We start from the raw sequence: 21,388 nt of genomic DNA on the forward strand, positions 1-21,388 counted from the left end.
GCCACAAAAAGTTGGCCATGACTGAAATGATTGAACAACAAGAAGGAATTTGATCTTTCTAGATTTTCTACTTCCTTTAGTGAGAGACATTATGTATGGTAGAAAGAGCATTGGATCTAAAGTCAGAGACTATAGGCTCAAATCTTGGGTCTGCCACTTATTGGCTATGCGACCTTGGGGCAAGTTACTTAACCTCTCTGGGCTTCAGTTTCCATCTCTGATTCCTACTCTTAATATATGATCCTATCATAGTATTTACTGCCTAAGCATTCTGGATGAATATACAAAAGCTGAATTAATGCTATAACTCTCTCAGGCCTCTGGGGTATTAATTTGTGAAAAGAAAGACAACTATGAAGTCATACCCTAGACACATAATTAATACAGCTTCTTCAAAGACCTATGTTATCCCTGGGGAATCATGAAATGAGAAGAGAAACTTAGTTTGATTTAGAATCCAGATAAACTCTCTCAATGTCTTTAAAGTACTTCAGCTGATTTATGCGTACTGTTCCAAAAGTTTATAGACAGGAAAATAAAAAACACGGACATCAATAGGCTAGCTACACTTTAGGATCTGTTCCCACTCTCACCTTGCACAGCCACCTGAGGTCCTTTTTCCTGGGAGAAGGTCAGGGATTCTACTGGTTCTTCCTTTGCTGGGAGAGGTGGAGGATGAGTACTTTTAACAACAGGTTGGACGTTCTTGGGCTTGATGTATACGGGTCCTTTACCTATATGGTGATGAATTGGCCTGCGTCTATGAACGCCAGAAACTGTATAACCCATTCCACCAGGACAGATTTCCTTAAAAGCAGCTAGATTTGGGATGGGAAAATATTCCTTTTAAAATTTATAAGTACATAACTTCAAACAGAGGAAAATAATATAATAAATCTTCTAGAAAAACATCATTCATAAAACACACACACACACGTGCCCCAAAACCATAAAGACAGATGTGAAATGTATAAATAAATGGCAAATTTATCTGAAACTTTACTGCTGAGAAAAAAATGCAAATACAAAAGCCTTTTACTTTAGATTTATCCATTTGCTGATTCTCGGCTAGTGTGCCAAAAAATACCATTATCCAGACCAATTTAAAAGATAACATTGTCTGGTGACACCAGATAGGAATTCTACCTCTTCTTAGGCCTGAGGTCTGAAGTAACTTGACACTAAGGACTTGGACTTTGGCAATTTGGGGAATAATCTACCCCTCTTGAATTTATATTGTGTTTTAAACCATTGCTCTCTCTCTCTCTCTCTCTCTCTCTCTCTCTCTCTCTCTCTCTCTCAAAACATTAACCGTATACTACTAATCATAACAGGGGAGCATTAATAGTGACCAAAAAAGGAAGTTGTTCAGAAAAATTGATAGGATTAAGTAAGATGGTTTAACAGAGGTTGAAGGATCTTAGGTATAGTGACAGTGAAGACATTGGCAAAGACACAGATCGGCTAACTAAGAAATCAGTTAAAGAAGAGAAAAAGGAGCAACCTTTCAGGGAGATACCTTTGGGCAGATATAAGGGAAGGGAAATTTGCTGAGGTGATGCCAGGCAAAACCAGACAAGGAAGAACTGCAAGGCTAAGAATCAGTGGCTTCTGGAAGGGAAATGCTGGTGCCACACTTAAGAGACTTACACCTGGAGTCTAGTTAAAAAGAAATGTGGGTTCCATATGATGGGGTGAGGAGTTAACTAGCCAAGCTGGAGGTGAAATAAAAGTAATTAAAAAAAAACCTAATCATTGTGTTAAGGTTTAGAAAGTTGGCTTATAGAACCAGGCTGAGTGTATGTAATGTGTCTACTTGTTTATAACTAAACATATTCTCAAATTAATAACTGTTATTGTACCCCTTAAACAGCTGCCTGGTCATATAATGTGCTGAAGATACATTCCAAAGAAGAAAGGCTCAAAATAAGAAAAGGAGAAGAGTGGTCCCAAGGTTGTATGTGAAAAAAGAAAATAGTTTTCTCTATAAGGTGATAACAGAAAGTAATCAAAGAGAAAAGTTTTGGTGACCTGGGTTTTTTGCTTCAAAGGGAATATTTGTGTCAACGGCAAAAAAAAAAGACTTCTTTTTCTATTAAAAGCTGTAGATTTATACAAGTCTTTCCCACTACTAAGAGAAAAGGGAGACAGCAAAGGGAAGTAAGGAAAGAAACAAAGGAAGAAAAGGAAGGAAAGGAAAGAGGGAAATAAGGAAAAAGAATAAGGAAAGGAAAAAAGAAAAAAGGAAAAGGAGGGAAGGGAAGGAAGAAAGAAAGGGTTTTTTTTTTAAAAAGAGAGAATATTCTACAATGTTAAAGCCTTTAAAATATTCTATTTCTCAATTGGTCAGTCTAAATCAATATGACTTTATATGGCTCTCTAAGAACAAAAATTTTTAGAAATTTATTCTTTACAATAGGTCCCTAGAAAATCTTTTTCCCTCAAACATTTTGTAAAGTGTTAACATATAACAATACTGCTATTTTCACAGTAATTAAAATCCCAACTAAAAGAAACTAGCAAAAACTATGACTTTTAAACTATATGTGAAATATATTTTCAATGTGATGTTAAATTTTAAATATGGTCATTTATGCTGAAAAGCCCATTAATGATGCTCAGAAGCGCTAAGAACACTGCTCTAATTTATTTCTTAAATTGTCATGGAACTTGTTCTTTAAAAAAATGCACTTATAAGGGGCAGTTAGGTGGTGCAGTGGATAGAGCACTGGCCCTGAAGTCAGGAGGACCTGAGTTCAAATCCGGCCTCAGACCCAACACTTGACACTTAACTAGCTGTGTGACCCTGGGCAAGTCACTTAACCCCAATTGCCTTAAAAAAAAAAGAAAAGAAAAAGAAAAAAATGCACTTATAAACTTAAAAGACAATACATTTGGTTGATTTTCATTTGTTTAATTATGAGTCAGGAAGCTCCTGCTGATGGTATACTCTAGAAGTTAGGTGGTACCTCAAGCCTTGTTGTGTACCAATTAACATACAAGGTAGGTTTTCATTAGAAGGAAAAAAAAGTGAATCTCAGGACCTCACTTTGCCAACTTTTCTGATTATGCTCACGATGGAGTAATACATCAAAATCAAATGAACAAAAATAGCATAAGATTAGGGATATTGTGAAACTCCATGAAACTTTAGCGCTGCATACTACTTCTTACAATGCAGCTATAATATACTTACTATGCGGGTACTGTGAGTGGTAGCCTAAAAGAGGGTACGTTCCTTTACAGGAAGAATCTGGTCAAATAACAAGAATCGTATTATACTGCTTATATACCCATGTAATGAAATCAGGGGCAGTTGTTGTTAATAATACTATGCACATTTGCCACATGCCTTTTTTTCTTATAGGCCAAGTCCTGCTGAGTGAGCAAATGACTTCTCAGGCACAAATTAGGCATTGGGGAAAGCAAATGAATGCTTTCAGACCAATAATAAATTATGCACCATTAAATCTACTATGTTCAAGGCACACAGTATCCAAAAAAAACATGAGAGTTAATGAGGGTCTCAGATGGGATCTGTACCATAAGTCTAATCATCTTCTAAAACTCGACAAAAGTATAACATGAATATGATGAGCTTCCACATAAGAAACTAAAGTAGTATTCACTTTGTGGGCACTCAGTAAAATATTTATTGTAAGAAAAGGTTGAGGGATAAATAGGTTTTCACTTGGCTAACAGTTAGACAGCGACAGAGATGTGACCATAATGGCGACCATTTTTTTCTTATCAGCCTGATAGCCATTCTCTATTATTTTGAATAGTAGGTTGGTGTAACCTAAGCTGAGAATGAACTGAATTAGTGTTTCTTAATTTGCTCAACTGGAAATGTAATGTCACATGGAAAAGGCAGAGTCTCCTACTTATGACTTTTCCCTCAGTTTGATGCAATTGTTCCACTTAGTCCTAAAAAATTAACAAAAAAACTAATTTAAATAACCAAAAGCCAGAAAGCAAACATGATCTGAGTTGGAGAGGTTGTTTTCCATGCCAATGAGTGTGTATAGATACCCCTGTTTACCTATGCCCATCTTACCTGTTCCTGGAAGGGGACACTTCTCACAATGTGGTCCCCAGGCCTTGCCAACACTGCAACAGCAGAGCTGCTTGCTGAGCTGAACAGAGAGGGGGTGCATGCACTGTCTTCCTGAATTGACAAGTCTGTAACAGGGCCCTTTTTCTTCAGAGATCACAGGGTTATCAGCTACAACAAAAGGACAAGGGAGTGCTAGGTTTGACAAAAGAAACAAAAAAAAACACAGAACAAAAAGTCTCATCCTATCAAAATTTACATTCATTCAAATCATATTTATGAAATATTACTTTAAAATTGAGCCATAAATAATAGCTCACATTTATATAGCCTTTCGAGGTTCACAAAGACACTTGTTCACAACGATCTTGTGAAGTACATAGTGTAAGCATTTTTACCCCATATTAAAGATTAAGAAGCCAACTCAGAGAAGTTAAGGGGTTTGTCCAGAGTCACACAGCTAATAAGCAGGAAAGCTGACATCTCACCCAGGAGATTTCTGGGGGCAGAGACAAAATGATAGAGAAGAAAAGCACTCAGCTGAGCTCTCTCAACATTCCCCTACAATTAACTTTAAAATAATACATTAAATCAAATTCTAGAGTGACAGTCAACAAAAGGTCAGAGGGAGACATCCATCCAGCCCAAGAAAACATGGGAGGTCAGAAAGAGATATCTGTAACCCAGAGCCTATGTGGATGAATCCATTAGTGGTGGTACTACATGGCAGTGACAGAAACAGAAACAGATTTGGGAGCTCACAGCCAGATGCAGTCTAGCAACTTGTCAGAAACAGATTACAGGATACCCCTGCATTATCACTGGGTGCAAGACCAGATTCTGTTTGGCAACTCCATTGCCTATCCCTATTTCTGGGTCATAGTTCAAGGACAGAGAGGAACAGTTAAGTTAAGTGGGAATGAGAGCCCTAGGAGGCAACTGTTTAGCAATCTATTGTTTATACCCACTTCTGGATGATAGCTCAAGGATAGGGAGAAACACTTTCAGTCAAGAGGGAGTGGAAACCATGAGGGGCAGTAGTACCAGCCTCAAGAGATAAGGGACCCTGAGGAACAGTATCTTTTCTGGTCCGAAGGGAAAAGGGGCCAGGAGGAACAATATTAATGGCAATTCCAAGAGATCAAAGGCTCTGCCTATACAAGAAACAGAGTGCAGCCCAAGACAACAGTGACTACATCTCTCCCCAGATCATACTACCTTGGAAGCAATAAAAACTTCCAAACTGAAAATAGCAGTATGAAGAAGTGTGAAGCTTGAGATAGAGCCCCTGCCACCCCATACCCAACAGTAACCTAAAGTTTCTAATCAAATTATAGAGTGGAAAAATGAGCAAAGAATAACAACCAAAAAAGAAAAAAAAAAGAAGAACCTGACCATAAAAAGCAACTATGGTGACAGGGAAGATCAAGGTGCACACTTAGAAGAAGATAATGAAGTCCAAACACCTACAAGCAAAGCTCCAAAGAAAAATATGAATTGAACACAAAACCAAGAAGAATTGCTACAAGAGCTTAAAAAAAAAAGATTTTCAAAATCAAATAAGAATGGCAACAGAAAAATTTGGTAAAACGAGAACAAAGGAAGAAAATTATGAAAAGACAATGAACGCCTTGGTAAAAAGAGGCACAAAAATACTGAAGAAAACAACACGTTAAAAAAAAAATAGGACTGGCCTAGTGGAAAAAGAGACTTTATAAAAATTCACTGTAACTCCTTAAAAAGCAGAACTGGTCAAATAAAAGAGGAGTTACAAAAATTTACTGGAGAAAATAATTCCTTAAAAATTAGAATTGGGCAAGTGGAAGGTAATGAATTCTTGAGAAACCAAGAAACAATAAAATTATGTCAAAACAATGAAAAAAATAGATGAAAATGTGAAATGTCTCATTGGAAAAAAGATCAAGGAGAGCTAATTTATGAATTATTGAATTTTCCTGAAAGTCATAATTTTAAAAAATAACCTAGACATCATAAACCAAGAAATTATCAAGGAAAATTGCCCTAGTTATCGTAGAACCTAAGGGTAAAACAGAAATTTAAAGAATCCATCCATCACCACCTGAGATCCCAAAATGAAAACTCCCAGGAATTTTATAGCCAAATTCCAGAGCTCCCAATCATTCAAATACCATGAAGCCATAATCAGGATCATACAAAACTTAGCAGCTACTACATTAAAAGGAGTGGAAGGCGTGGAATATGATATTCCAGAAGGCAAAAGAGCTGGGATTACAACCAAGAATAATCTACCCAGGAAAAGTGAGTATAATCCTTTAAGGAGGGAAAAATTAACATTTAATGAAAGAAAGGTCTTTTAAGCATTCCTGATGAAAAGACCAGAGTTGAATAGAAAATCTGACCTTAAATACAAGACTCAAAACAGGCATAAAAAAGATAATCATGAAAGGGAAATCATTAAAGACTCAAGAAGGTTAAATTAAACTGTTTACCTTTCTATATGGGAAGATAATATATGTATTTTATAAGAACTTTATCATTATCGGGGCAGTTAGAGGGAGTCTATATAGAAAGAAGGTACAGGAGTGAGTTAATTATGTTGGGATGATGTGAAAAAAGTGGATAGGTAAGAAAGGGATGCCCTGGGAAAAGGGAGAAGAGAGAGCAAGAACTGGGAAAATTATCTCACATATTAGGGGGCAGCTAGGTGACGCAGTGGATAGAGCACCGGCCTTGAAGTCAGGAGGACCTGAGTTCAAATCTGGCCTCAGACCAAACACTTGACACATACTAGCTGCGTGACCTTGGGCAAGTCACTTAACCCCGACTGCCTCACCAAAAAAAAAAAATTATCTCACATAAAAGTATGAAAGGAAGAACTTTTACAATGGAGGAGAAAATGTTGAGAGAAAGTATTGATGGGGGAGGTGAAGCAATGCATGAATCTCACTCAGATCTAAATTGGTTCAAAAGGGAAAATACATATGTATATACATACTCAATTGGTAATAAAAAGCTATCTTACTCAACCTGAAAGTAGGAGTGGAAGGGGATAAAAGAAATGGAGGGCAGACAAAAGGCTGCAATAGTCAGAAGCAAAACAGAGGGACAGGATAAAAAGAGAGAGAAAGAAGGACAAACAGAAAAAAATAGGAGGGAGGGAAACACAAGTAATCATAACTGTGTATGTAAATGGGATGAACCCACCCATGAAATGGAAGTAGATTACAGAATGGATTAGAAACTAGAATTCAACAATATCTTTAAAAAAAACACACACACGAACTGTAGAGACATGTATAAATATGATAGCTATATCATATGTTTAAAAGGAATAGCAAGTGGTACATAATAGATTTGTAATTTCATGTGCACTGTTTTTTTTTCTATTCTACTATGTTATGGACATGCTTGTTTTATTTCTTAAGTTCAGAATATAATAAATACATTTTTTAAAAAATGTATATTGCTATTGTGAAAATAAATGTGAAATGAAACAGAGGGACACATTTAAGTTAAAATAAAGAGCAGTAGGAGAATCGATTAAGCTTCAGCTGAAGTAAAAAAGGCAGGGGTACCAATCATGATCTCAGACAAAGCAAAAGCAAAAATAGCCCTAACTAATAAGCAGGGCAACTACATCTTGCACCATAGACAATGAAGTTATATCAGTACTAAACATATATGCACCTAATATCATAACATGCAAATTCTTAAAGGAAAATTTAAATAAATTATAGAAAAAAATAGACAGTGAACTATGCTAGTGAGGGACCTCAACTTTCCCCTCTCAAAGCTAGATAAATTTAACCATAAAATAAGAAAAGACAAGAAGATGGATAGAATCTTAGAAAAGTTAGAGATGATAGAGCTCTGGAGAAAACTTAATGGGAATAGAAAGGAGTATATATCTTTTCCTCAGCCATATATGGCACCTTCATAAAAAATGACCATATATTAGGGCATTAAAAACCTCACAACCAAATACAGAAATATGAAGTACACTTTTCTCTGATCTTAATGAAATAAAAATTATATTCCATAAAGGGCCATAAAAGCATAGATTAAAAATTAATTAGAAATTGAATGAACTAATTTCAAAGAATGAGTGGACCAATGAACAAATCACAGAAATAATGAATAATTTCCTTAAAGAGAATGACAACAATGAGACACATTCCAAAATTTGTGGGATGCAGCCAATATAGTACTTAGGGGAAAAATTATATCTCTAAAGGAATATGTCAATAAAAGAGAGAACGAGCAGATCAATGAATTGAGCATGCAACTAAAAACACTAGAAAAAGAATAAATTTTAAATCCCCAATGAAACATCAAAATGGAAATTCTGAAAATCAAAGTAAGATTAAAAAAGTGAAACTAATAAAAACACTGAAATAATAAATAAAATGAAGAGCTGGTTTTATGAAAAAAGAAAACCCACTAATAAAATAGATAAACCATTTGTTAATTTGATTTAAAAAAAGAAAACCTAATTATTTGTATTAAAAATGAAAAGCATGAATGCACCACCAATGAAGATGAAATGAAAGCAATAATTAGGAGTACTTTTGCCCAATTATATGCCAATAAAATTGTCAATTTGAATGAAATGGATTCACAAAATTTACAAAAATATAAACTGCCCAGATTAACAGAAGAGGAAATAGAATACTTAAATAGTCCTATCTCAGAAAAAGAAATTGAATAAGCCATCAATGAACTCTCTAAGAAAAAATTCACAGGACCAGATGGATTCACAAGTGAATTTCTATTACACATTTATGGAACAATTAATCCCAATACTATATAACTATCTGAAAAAATAGGTCAAAAAGGAGTCCTACCAAATTCCTTTTATGACACAAATATTTGTGTCCACTCATTCTTTGTACTATACCAGGGAAAGCAAAAACAGAGAAAAAAATTATAGACCAATTTCCTTAATGAATATCAATGCAAAAAATTTAAATAAAATACTAGCAAGGAGATTGCAGCAATATATCACAAAGATCAGACACTATGATCAGATGGGATTTATGCCAAGAATGCAGAACAGGTTCAATATTAGAAAGACTATCACATAATTGACCATATTAATAACAAAAATAACAAAAATTATATGATCATATCAATAGATGTGGAAAAAGCCTTTGACAAAGAGTAATACCTATTCCTACTAAAAATACACATTCCTACTAGAAAGCAAGGAATTAACGAAGGCTTTCTTACAATGACATTGAGTATCTAACTAAAACCAAGAGCAAGCATTATCAGGAGGGATGCAAGGTTGTCTTCAATATTGTACTAGAAATACTAGCTATAGCCATAACAAAAGAAAAAGAAACTGAAAGAATGAAAATAGGCAGTGAGGAAACAAAACTATCATTCTCTGAAGGTGATATGACCTGAGAGAATCAACTAGTCAAAACGAATAATTTAGCAAAGCTGCAGGACATAAAATAAGTCCACATCAACATTTCTATATACTACCAAAAAAATTAGGAAAAGATAAAGAATTCCATTTAAAATAACTGCAGAAAATATAAAATACTTGGGAGTCTTCCTACCAAGACAAATCCAAGGATTATATGAACACAATTATAAAATATTTTTGTTATAAATAAAGATAGACCTAAACAACTGGAGAAATATTAATTCCTCATGGGTAGGCCAGACCAATATAATAAAATTAAAACTCTACCTAAGATAATTTGCTTATTCAGCGCCATACCAATCAAACTACCAAAGAGTTATTTTATAGAGCTAGAAAAAACAGCAACAAAACTCATCTGGCAGAACAAAACATCAAAAATGTCAAAGGAATAAATGAAAAAAAAATGTTAAAGTGAACTAGCAGTTCCAGATTTCAAACTATTTTACAAAATAGTAATAGTCAAAACAATCTGGCACTGCCTAAGAAAAAGCGTGGTGGACAATGGAATAGATTAGGTACACAATATACAGTAGTAAATGACCAGAGTGATCTAGTGTTTGATAAATCCAAAGAGTCAAGATTTTAGGGTAAGAATCAATATTTGACAAAAACTGCTGGGAAAACTGGAAAGCAGTTTGGAAGAAACTAGGCAGAGATCCAACATCTCACATCATATACCAACATAATGTCAAAATGGATAAATGATTTATTCATAAGGGGTGATATCATATGTAAATTATGGAAGTGTGAAAAATAAACCTGTCAGATCTACAGATAACAGAAGAGTTTATGTTCAAACAAGAGACAGAGGGGATTATGGGAAGTAAAACAGATCATTTTGATTACATGAAATTAAAAAGCTTTTGCACAAACAAAAACCAACACAGCCAAAATTAGACGAAAAACAAGAAACTGAGGGAAAATTTTTGTGGCAAGTTTCTCTGATAAAGGTCTCATTTCTCAAATATATAAGGCACTAAGCCAAATTTATAAAAATAAGAGCCATTCCCTAGTTGATAAATGGTCAAAGGATATGAACAGGCAGTTTTTAAAAGAAGAAATCAAAGCTATCAATAGTCACATGAAAAAATGCTCTAAATCACTTCTGATTAGAGAAATGCAAATTAATACAACTCTGAGATATCACCTCACACCTATGAGATCAGCTAGAAAATGACAAACGCTAGAGGGAATGTGGAAAAATTGGAACACTACTACACCATTGGTGGAGTTGTGAAATAGTCCAATTATTCTGAAGAACAATTTTTGGGCATGGTATATGCCCAAAGGTATATATAAAATGCCTATAAAATTATGCATACCCTTTGACCCAGCAATACCACTACTAGGTGTGTATCTCAAAGATATCAAAGAAAAGGGAAAAGGACTTATCTGTACAAAAATATTTATAGCAACTCTTTTTGTGGTGGCAAAGAACTGGAAATAAAGGAGATGCCCACCAAATGGGAAATGTTTAAACAAGTTGAGGTATATGATTGTGATGGAATATTATTGTGCTGTAAGAAATGACAAGCAAGATGGTTTCAGAAAAACCTGTGAATTTCTACAAATTCATGAAAAGTGAAGTGAGCAGAACCAGAACATTATACACAGTAACAACAATATTGCAAGTATGATCAACTGTGAAAAACTGATCTACTCTGATCAACACAAGGATGCAAGATAATTCCAAAGGGACCCATCATGAAAAATACCATTTACCTCCAGAGAGAACTGAGAAACTCTGAGTGCAGATTGAAGCATATTGTTTTTTACTCTCTGTATTTTCATTGTTTTATTTTGTGTCTTTCTTTTGCAATATGGCTAATATTAAAGTATGCTTTGCATGTCAACAACATGTATAATCAAACTCAAAGTGCTTGCCTTCTCAAGGAAGGGGGAGGAGTAAGACAGTGGGTGAGAATTTGAAACTGGAAAAAAAAATTTATTACTGTTAAAAAAATTTTACATGTAATTAGAAAATATTTAATGAAATTTTTCAAAAGTTAGCACTGTCAAATGATTTCTAATGACAGAGATTAGAAAAGGCAGGGCAGTAGTTGTAGTAAGATGTAATAATATGACTTTGAAGAAACTAATTCTAAGGCCCTGATTTGTTTGACCTTATTCTTCACAAAAAAAAATGCTACATGATTTAGTGGTAAAAGACTTAGATAATCTAAATGAATTGAAAGAATTTCAGAGATGTGGGAATCTACAGGAAATGCCATAGCAGTTAGGCAAAGTATTCTTTATTTTGTTATTGACTAGAACTATGAAACTAAACTAAATACACAGTTTGGTATTCAAATAGAGCATATTCATTCTCTACTATATGAGATGCTGAATCACAACTTACAATAATAGAGGAAATACTACATTAAAAGTTCCCCTTATTTCAGTTCACCAAACTTTCTATATTAATGAAATGGAAATAACTTTAGTAAATTTTCTCCATAGTGTGTATCAATCTACAACTACAGCAAACCACTAGATACAGTGGAGCTTTTAACAGTTGGCAGTAGACTTTGAAGGCATTGGGTACTCTTGTTGAAAGGGGAACCATATACAGGAAACAAGGATGCAGAAGAGAAAAGTGAGAGTAAAGAAGGTAAATTTCATCTACTTCACATTTTTTCTAAGTCCAGGCCTGGGTTAATCAAGGGAGACTGGCAAACACCTACTACCCATGAGACAACAAAAACAGTAACTCTTATGCCTGTCAGATTGTACATCAGAAAAAAGCTCAAGTATAGCTTTTCTGTAGTAAAGGCATGTTTCCAATTCATTACATTGCCATCATCTTATCCTAAACCATTCAATTTTGTTTTCAAAGTCTAACTTCGATGGCTGATAGGGCACATACAGAACAAGGTGGTGGCTGATAGGCAGGAAGAACTATAGAAGTTCTGAGAAGGATGGTATCACTGAGGTTTCATAGAGGAGGTGAGAGTAGGGAAGAGCCTGGAAGGCTAAGTCAGATATGATAGGCAGAAATAAGGAAGGAGGCGTTCCAAACAGGAGAAATTAGTATAAACAAAAACCCTTAGACAAAAAAAAAAAAAAAAAAAAAAAAAAAAGGGTTAGGAGAAAAAAAAAAAAAAAAAAAAAAAAAAAAAAAACCCCAAAAAAAAAAAAAAAAAAAAAAAAAAAAAAAGGTTTAGAGTATCTTTAGGGGATGGTAAACTGAATGTGGAGAAAGAATCAACACGAGACATATAAGTGAAGTTATTAAAATAGGCTAGATTGCATATTTTGCCTCTTTTTGTAATCTAAGCACTTAGCACAATGCCCGGCACATAGAAGGTGCTTAATAAATGCTTATTTACTGACTACAAAGATTCTGAATTCTAGGTTTAGCATTCTGGACAGTAACCTCTTGAGAACAGAGATGTCTTTGAGCACAGAATATTTTCAGCAAAATTAATATCACAGCACATCTTGGAGGAAAAAAAAGACCTAGGTTCATGTCCTGACTCTAACACATTTCAGCTACATCATCTTGGTCAGGTCATCTCTAGGCAATTCTCTAAGACTGTAACTCACAGAAGTATCAAGCTGTATTGACAGCTTCCTCAATTGGGAGTTCCCTATACCAATGAAATCATAGGAACAGTTCCAATCTCTAGCCATAATTGCCCAGCAGTGTTCAGGAAAGATTAGAAAGGAGAAAGATTGAGGGAAGGAAGATTTTTAGTAGTCTAGATATGACCAGCAAATGCTTGAAATAGGATAGTGGTAAGTAATAGAAATGGAAAAGGAAGGAATTGATTAACACTGGAAAAATCAACAGAATTGTCTAAGGGATTAAAGGGGAGGAAAAAAGTCAAAGATGACTCAGAATTTTTAGGCATGGAAAAGTAGGAGAATAATAGCACCAATGGAACAAATAGAAAAGTGGGAAAGAGGGGTATAATTTAGAGGGAAGACTATGCATTTCACTTTGGACATCCAAGTGGAAACAACCAGCAGGAATTTATCCACTCAGTTTTGCAAAGATCATCCATTTCTCAGTCTAATGTTCACGGCCTTGTCTAATTTTATGGTTGAACTTGAGTGTTCTTTCTCTCCTTTGTTCCTTTCTCCATCTGTTAGCTCCACACTCAAAGGGATGAAAATACTTTAAAAGTGTTAAGTTTGGGGATCATAAGAAATCCTGATACTTGTTCATTTTGGACTTGGTATATGCCTACCCTCTCAGCACCATGTACTTATTATTAGCACTGTATCTACACAAAATAAGTGGCTAACTAATGCTTGACTAACTGACATTGCACCTCTAAGTTCTCAGATGTTAAAGATAAGCACTTGTACCTGAAATAAAAAGTATGATTAAGTTTAATATAAAAGCAGTTGTTGTTTGAGGGGGAGGGAAAATATTTTATTAAGTTTTTTTTTTTTAGCTAACTTTAAAAGCTTTGACGTACCTCATGAGATAGGGTGAATATTTTTTAAGATTCAGTTCAAATGCCACCACCTGCAGGAGGCCTTCCCAATTCTCCCAGCCACATTTGAAGTCAGCTCTATGTGTATGTATGTATATACCTGTTTATTTATATGTTGTACTCTCCCTCCATCAGAATGTGAGCTCCTTGAAAGCAGGGACTGTGTTTTTTACTTTCTTTGTATCCCTAGCATTTAGCAAATTCTTGCTATCTGATTGACTGAATAGGACTAGCTCTCTCTTGTTCTTCAGATATCAGTAGGAGAAATTTCTGGATTATAAAAAAACACATCTTTTATAATCTAAATATTTCCTAATCTAATATTATATATTCCAGGAATGGTAATGCTCCTGTATTTCTTTCATGGTGTAGTTACAGACCAGCTTTGTACATCTTAAGGACCAAACGTTGGCACAAAGATATTGCAATCTGCTGCTGATTTTGCAAAGTAGCATTTTTTTCCTTAATCCCCAATGTACTACCTTCTAATTTGCTTATTATTGCCAATGGCAACACCATACTCTCTAGTCCCTCCAGCCTCATACACAGTCTATTTTTAGTACTTTGTATCCTTTTCCTCTCATATCTATCCTTCCCAGTTTTGTTCAACTGTTCCTCACCCATTTCCTTAAAAGATAATTCATTATCAAACTAGATTATTCTTAATCATAACATTCCGCTTCACGTCTCCATGGCACTTCATGCAAAACAGAAGAATGTAGGGAGAAGACAAATAAAGAGTTTATCAAGTAAACTGATAATGACTTGGTTATGATCATTATCATCCACTGGATGATTTTAAATAGCCTGGGCTTAAACTCCTAACACTGAGCAGGATCTTTTATTTAACTAGCTATAATAATATACCTTACTATTCATACATTTATAAAAATGTTGTTCTATTTCCATGCACAATGGATTGGTTGAACAGTGACACTATTTTTAAATGAGCCAAATGGATTGAGGTCCCTCCTCTGACACATACTTCCTATGTTCCCCTGAGCAAAGTACTTGACTTTCAAAGCTCTAAGAAATTCACTAACATTCTAAGCTGAAGAGAAGTTATCAGCCTCAATTAGTACAGGGAATGTCCTCACTGGAAATATCCTACACCAAAGAAATCTCTATCCTGATCCCCAGTGGAAGAAAAGCTTTTCTTATAAAATTACTTATGCTATTTTAAAAGAAAATAGTAATTAGTTATAAGAGAACAGACTACTAAACAAGCTTTATTGGAAAGTGGTAAATTCCAATAGGGTTTTTACCATATCTGACATTTCTACAATCTCAACATGTGAGCTGAGCCTATATACCTAAAAATCAAATGGTGTTATTTGCCTAAAGAATCTATTTTTTTTCCTAAAAAGATAAGTTTAAATAGACTAAGATTCAGAGAAGATGTAGTTCAGCTTTTACAAAAAAAAAAAAAAAGGTTAATATTGGCTTGTTCTTGAAAAAAATGTTTCCAATTTCAAGAAACAAATTTAAAACAAAATGCAAAACTTGTAAGTACATGAAAATTTTAATAACTCACAAAATTTTAACCAATTTTCACATTTTCCATTTTCACAAAAATGATTACTCAATAAGCATCTATTACATATGTACTACACGCTAAGGCACTGATGACACAAATATAGGAGCTTATATTCTACCTACTAGATACATGTTCATCTCTAAATTCATATAGAATACAAAATAATAGAATCTCTAAAAACTGAAGGAATGAAAAGGCTTTTGAAGGAGCTTTTGAAGGAGACTGCATTAGAACTGAACCTGGAAAGGACTACTGGTTCCAAGAGGAGGAAATAAGGAGGAAAGCTTATGGCTATAAACCTGTTTTGTTCTACTTGCTTGTTTTAGTTGTTTAATGAATGATTACTGTATCAAGGATTATCAAAAAGAATTTGGTCAAGAGGCTTGGATTAGAATCACAACAGAGAACTAAAGGAACTCTACGGTCTTAGGAAGTTCTCTCACTAAGCCTCATTTTCCTAATATGTAAAAGGAGGGGACTGGACTAGAGCAGGGATTAATAACATTTGGGGGTCATGGATTCCTTGGGTAGTCTGGTGAAACCCAGGAAACCCTTCTCAGAAGAATCTTTTTCAAATGAGTAAGATAAAGTGCATAAGATTACAAAGGAAACCAGTTATATTGAAATGGTTATCAAAATGGCCTTTGAGCTGAGTAGCATGAAAATGCAGGTATTTTCAATTCCTGTTAACATTATCACTTGCTCACTTATTTATCTCTTTTAGACCTAATTGGGTAGATCGGCTACTCATCTTCAGAGTCACTAACTGGTATGGCTAAGATATTAAATTATGATTTATAGTGCCCCATCTCATTTACTATCTCAGGAGCATAACTTACTAAGAAAGGGCTAAGTTCTTTTATATTATTGTTTTATAATATTCCTAGCTGGCATGCATGTAGCAGCAATTACACTTATTTTATATCAAAGTATATTTGACCTTCTTCACCCCAGAAGTTCACTCCTCCTTTTCTCCCTCTCTCCCTATTCAGCTTTCTTTTATGTGTAGTCTCTCCTCTGTTAGAATTTAAGCTCCCTGAGGGCAGAAAATATCTTCTAATTTTTGTATTCCAAGTGGTTAGCACAGCATCTGGCACAACCACGTAATAAATGTGTCTTGTCTTGTCTTGACTATAGGCCCTATCACAAAATTTTCCCCTGAAAAAGCTGAGTAAAAATTCATTAATTAAAACTCATCAGATTTTGAAATAATTCATACAGGAGTTACACCACAATTTAGTTTCACAAGGAAACAGTGAGCTCCTAGGGTTTTTTGGGTTTTTTTTTCTTTCTTTGTATCCCCAGTGCTTAGCATAGTACCTGGCAGATACCTGACACTTAATAAATGCTTCTTAACTTTACTGGATAGGAAGAATGTTTAAAATACTAGAAATAGTGTATTGTTTCCTTATGCCCCAAAGCATTTCATTCAAGAAAAACAAATAATCTGCTCTTTACAAAACATTCTTTTCTGTTCATTGAAGCAAACCCATCGAGGAGTTCTACTAGGAATCATACTAGCTCTGAGAACTTACTTATTAGTTACTGCATTTACCTCAGATAATAAATTTAGACCTGGAAGTGATCTTAGAGGCTATTTAGCATACCAACCTTTGCCCTCCACCCTGCCCCACCCCCCATTTTACCAATGAAAAACCTAAGGACCAGTGAGGTTAAATGGCTTTCTCAAGGTCAAACAGGTAGTGACCAGCAGTACTTGAACTCATGGTACTTGTCTCCAAATCCAGTTCTCTTTCTACTGTACTACCCTAAAAATAATAGAATCATAGAATGTTGGAATCCCATGAGTCCTCTAGTCCAACCACTATATAATGCCTGAATTCCCAGTAAAACATCTTTTAGAGGTCATCTAATCTTCACATTTCTTTCAAAATGTCCTCTAAATAAGATTTTTCAATAAATTTCAATAGTTTCAATAGCCAGCTTTTTCACTTGCCTTTCCCAACTGTCTAAATTAGTGAGGTTTTATGTATTTCAAATCTACAGCAGCATACTCAGATATTCTTCATAGGGCAGATGCCTTTTGTTGGACTTGCCAAAAGTAATTTTTGATCAAAATTAGGAAGGAAAATAATTGGTCATTTTGATTACTTACGGATACAAGTTGACAATGTAGGATCCGGCACAAATCCCAGTTTGCAGGTGCACCTATAGCTGCCCAGTGTATTCAAACACTCACCATTAGGGCATGCTCCTTGCATCTGACATTCATTAATATCTATAGGAAGATACCAACAGATAACCAGAAGTTAAGTTCTTTGAAGAAATCGGCTATAAATTGCTTTTATTGTCCTATTTGCTATGAGAAATAACCATCTGGTTACAACTAACATAGTATGCTAGTGACCCTTGATTAGCAGCCTACAAAGATTTCAAATCTAACCAACACCTTTATTGAGCACCTATCATTTTGATGCTCTGCAGGTGCTAAAAGAAGATTAAGATAGGATTCCCTGAATCCTCAAGAATCCTCAAGAAATTTGCTATACAGTTGGGAAGACAAGACAGAAATATAAGGAAGCTTAAAGATTTAAATGTCAGTTTGAATGAAATAATAAAAGATATTTCAGAAGATCATAAATTTATAGCTAGAAGGCCATCTGATACAGTCCCTTCACTTTACAGATGAGAAAACTGTGACATAGGGATGCCAAATGACTTTATTAGGGTCACATAGAGAATAGGGAGCCAAGGAGGCATTGGGTCCTCTGACACCAATGGCAAGTTTGCCTCCTACTTACATTTACTGGGTTAACAAGCCAGTCTAATCAGCTGCCAAATAAGCATACCATCAATAATATAAAAATTAAGTCATAACAGAAATTGTTTCATGTATGTTAGGCAAGGAGGTGGGATCAGAATCCAAGAATCTCAGAGGTGGACAGAACCTCAGTGACTGTTTAGTCCAAAACATACACAAAAGAAATCCCTACCATAACATACCTTAAAAGTGGTCACCTAGAACTCTGCTTAAAGACCCCCAATAAGGTTAATCTACCACCTCTCAAAGAGGCCCATTCTCCTTTTAGACAACGTTAACTGCTAAGAAGTTTTTCCTTACATCAAGGCTAAATCTGCTTATTTTTATTTGCATCTCCCACCTATTGCTCCTGTTTTATCCTCTTGGACCAAAGAAAGCAAGTCTGATCTATCTTCCACATGAGAGCCCATTCAACACTTGAATAGAGTTATCACATCCCTTCCCCTTTCCCAATATTCTCTTCTTCAAGCTAAATATTCCCAGAGGCTCTTGAAGGACCAGTAGGCTTTGGATTCATAAAAACAGGGCAAAAAGAACATTCTTAGAGGGAGAATTGTGTAAGCAAAGGCAGAAGACAGGTAAGCATAAAATTTGGATGCCAGACCATGGAGACCTTTGCATTCCAGGCTAACTTTGGACTTCATTTTATAAACAGAAAGAAGGTACTGATATCCTTTGAGTAGCAAAGTAGATTGACTAAAGCCATGTTTTATGAACATTGGTATTATGACAGTATGCTGGATAGTTTAATGAAGGGAGAGAATTGAGGAAAGGAGGGTAGTTAAGAAGTTATTATAGTATCCAGGCAATAACAGTGTAAATGAAAGGATGACAAAGAAGAGATGGATAAGAGAAATGAGAAAAACAAAGAACTGACAGGATGTGGTGATCCACGGGATATTGGGGCTTGGGGTGGGGCAGAAAACTGGGTACTAACTTTAAAGGTTTGAGTTCTGGAAGATCATAGTGATACCACTGACAAAAATAGGTCAATTAGGAGAAATCAAAAACTTGCAATGGAAGAAGTAGAGATTACCTTTACATATTATGAAATGTCAGAAATGTAGGGCTGGTATTGAAGAAATAGGCCAAGCCTAGTGAGATTTATTTGGGAGGAGCTATTCATACAATGGCAATTTAATGGTGAATCACAGGGAAATCATAGTAATTAGTGTTTGAAATAAACCAAGATAAAAAATTTTTTAACAAAAGGAATAATTTGCTTTTCTGTTTTATATCCCATTATAGCTTAATAAATTCTTTACCATGGCTATAATCCCTTCCAAACTTTTACTACATTTTAAAACTAATTTCTTTTTAGCTAAAGTTGTCATGACAAGCATCCTCTTCATATATAAAGGGAAATAAAACTTTATACAACTGTCAATTATTGGTAAAAGAAAAATAAAAAAATTACAAATTATTTATAAATATTCCAAGAGCCCAAAGATGATAAAAAGATGTCTCACCTAAATGCTGCTTGGGATTGAAATGTGAGGATGGTAACGTTTGTAGAAGTGCAATCATATCTAGTTCGTAATGGTGAACTGAATTACAATAATTTACTTGCTACTTTGTGTATTCTGTCATATGGTCATGGGATTCTGAATACATGTCATTACCTGTAATGTGCAGTTGGACATAAAGCATAACCAGAAATATTTCCTACTATTCATTCTCCTTAAAAGGACTAGTGCAAACATGCTAGAATATTTTCCAAGCCAACATGGGGCTTATATGGTGCCACTGAAGGCCTGTGCCCCAACTTAAACCTAAAGCTTGGGCAATCAGCCAATCACATAAAAGGAAATTAAGGACATAGCCAAACAGACTAGGCAGAGGTCCCACTCTTCTGTGTCTCATATTTACAACAGACTATGGACCTTACCTTCCCTACCTCTTGAGCTATGCACATAAATGACCACCCAGCCATCACGTGTCCACTTCTGTTGTGTATCCCCCCCACCTTGTATAATTAGCTCAATCAAATTCCTTTTCACTAATATCAAGTTAAGAGGTACTCTGAGGAATGATCTTTAATAAAGTATATAAGGACAGAGATATAAATAATTCTGGAGAATGCTACATTAAAAAGTAAGGTGGACCTCGATGGAGCATCACAGTAGGAAAAGACACAGAGAATTAGTAAGAAAGGGGGAAGGAAGATGCCAAAGATAAGCCATGTATCTGACATTTTTGCCCAGAACTGGCCCTATGCCCAAGAAAGGGTGAAGAAGCATGCCTAAACTTTAGCAATGTTTCTATAAAACCATAAACTTTGCAATACTCCCTTAATGACTTTATAAGAGACCTGCCAAGCTTCCACAATATTCATTACCACAACCAACTTCAAAATAAAGTACAGGCAGTTCCTGGCTTACCTGTGATCCATGTATATAAGCATCTATCAAGTTCTAACCCTTTTGGGTCTCCTACTAAGTTCTCACTGCTGCATTCATAAGAGCAAATGTGGGGGGGGACTTGAATTTTTCTTTAAAACAAAACTGTTCATACCCTGTGATATACACAATTACTACCATAATGTAAATGAAAATAGTCATTTTAAAAAGCTTAATACAGTGAAATTGGGATGCTCAATCTTGACCCTGAGTAGATAAGAGATAATGAACTTCAAATATGGGAGACTATGGACAAGGAATGATACAAAAAACTGTAAGATGCAGTCTCTGTATCAGTTGGTTTTACTAACTTAATTTTTCCTTCTTAAAAGGGAAAAAGTACATATGAGGAGGAGAGAGTGACCCAATTAAGTCTAGAAATGACTGATTTAAAAACAAAAGTATAAATAAAACTAAACTTTTAAAGTAGAGAGATTGGATCTAATTTAATCCAACAAGCATTTATTAAGTGCTTAGTATGTACAAAACACTGTGGGAGAAGACAGGGATACAAAAACAAAGCTGAAAAACCATTAGCAGTAATAAGGAAGAGGCAAGTATTTTTTGTTTTTGTTTTGTTTGGGGGAGGGGGAGAGATAATGAGTTCTGTTCTGGACATACTGAGATGAATACAAGACATACAGTTTGATAACTTCAAAAGATAATTGATAATTCATTACTATAATGAGAGAGAGAGACACAGAGAGACAGAGACAGAGACAGAGAGAGACAGAGACAGAAACAGAGACAGAGAA

At 35.0% G+C, this 21,388-nt stretch overlaps 1 protein-coding gene across 2 annotated transcripts in view; it reads right to left on the minus strand.

Annotated features, from left to right (window-relative positions):
• The window catches only part of LTBP1 (latent transforming growth factor beta binding protein 1), a 485,724-nt gene that overhangs the window by 155,553 nt on the left and 308,783 nt on the right, over window positions 1-21,388 (minus strand). For both annotated transcript variants that reach the window (XM_027850411.1, XM_027850410.1), the window contains exons 10-12: window positions 17,569-17,691; window positions 4,058-4,225; window positions 594-818 (exon numbers count right to left, since the gene is read on the minus strand). In XM_027850411.1, coding sequence (XP_027706212.1) covers window positions 594-818; window positions 4,058-4,225; window positions 17,569-17,691 — 516 coding nt within the window. The remainder of the gene's footprint in view (window positions 1-593; window positions 819-4,057; window positions 4,226-17,568; window positions 17,692-21,388) is intronic.

The sequence above is a fragment of the Vombatus ursinus genome, unplaced genomic scaffold (genome assembly GCF_900497805.2).
Source record: "Vombatus ursinus unplaced genomic scaffold, bare-nosed wombat genome assembly UNPS02009062.1, whole genome shotgun sequence".
Taxonomy (NCBI): domain Eukaryota; kingdom Metazoa; phylum Chordata; class Mammalia; order Diprotodontia; family Vombatidae; genus Vombatus; species Vombatus ursinus.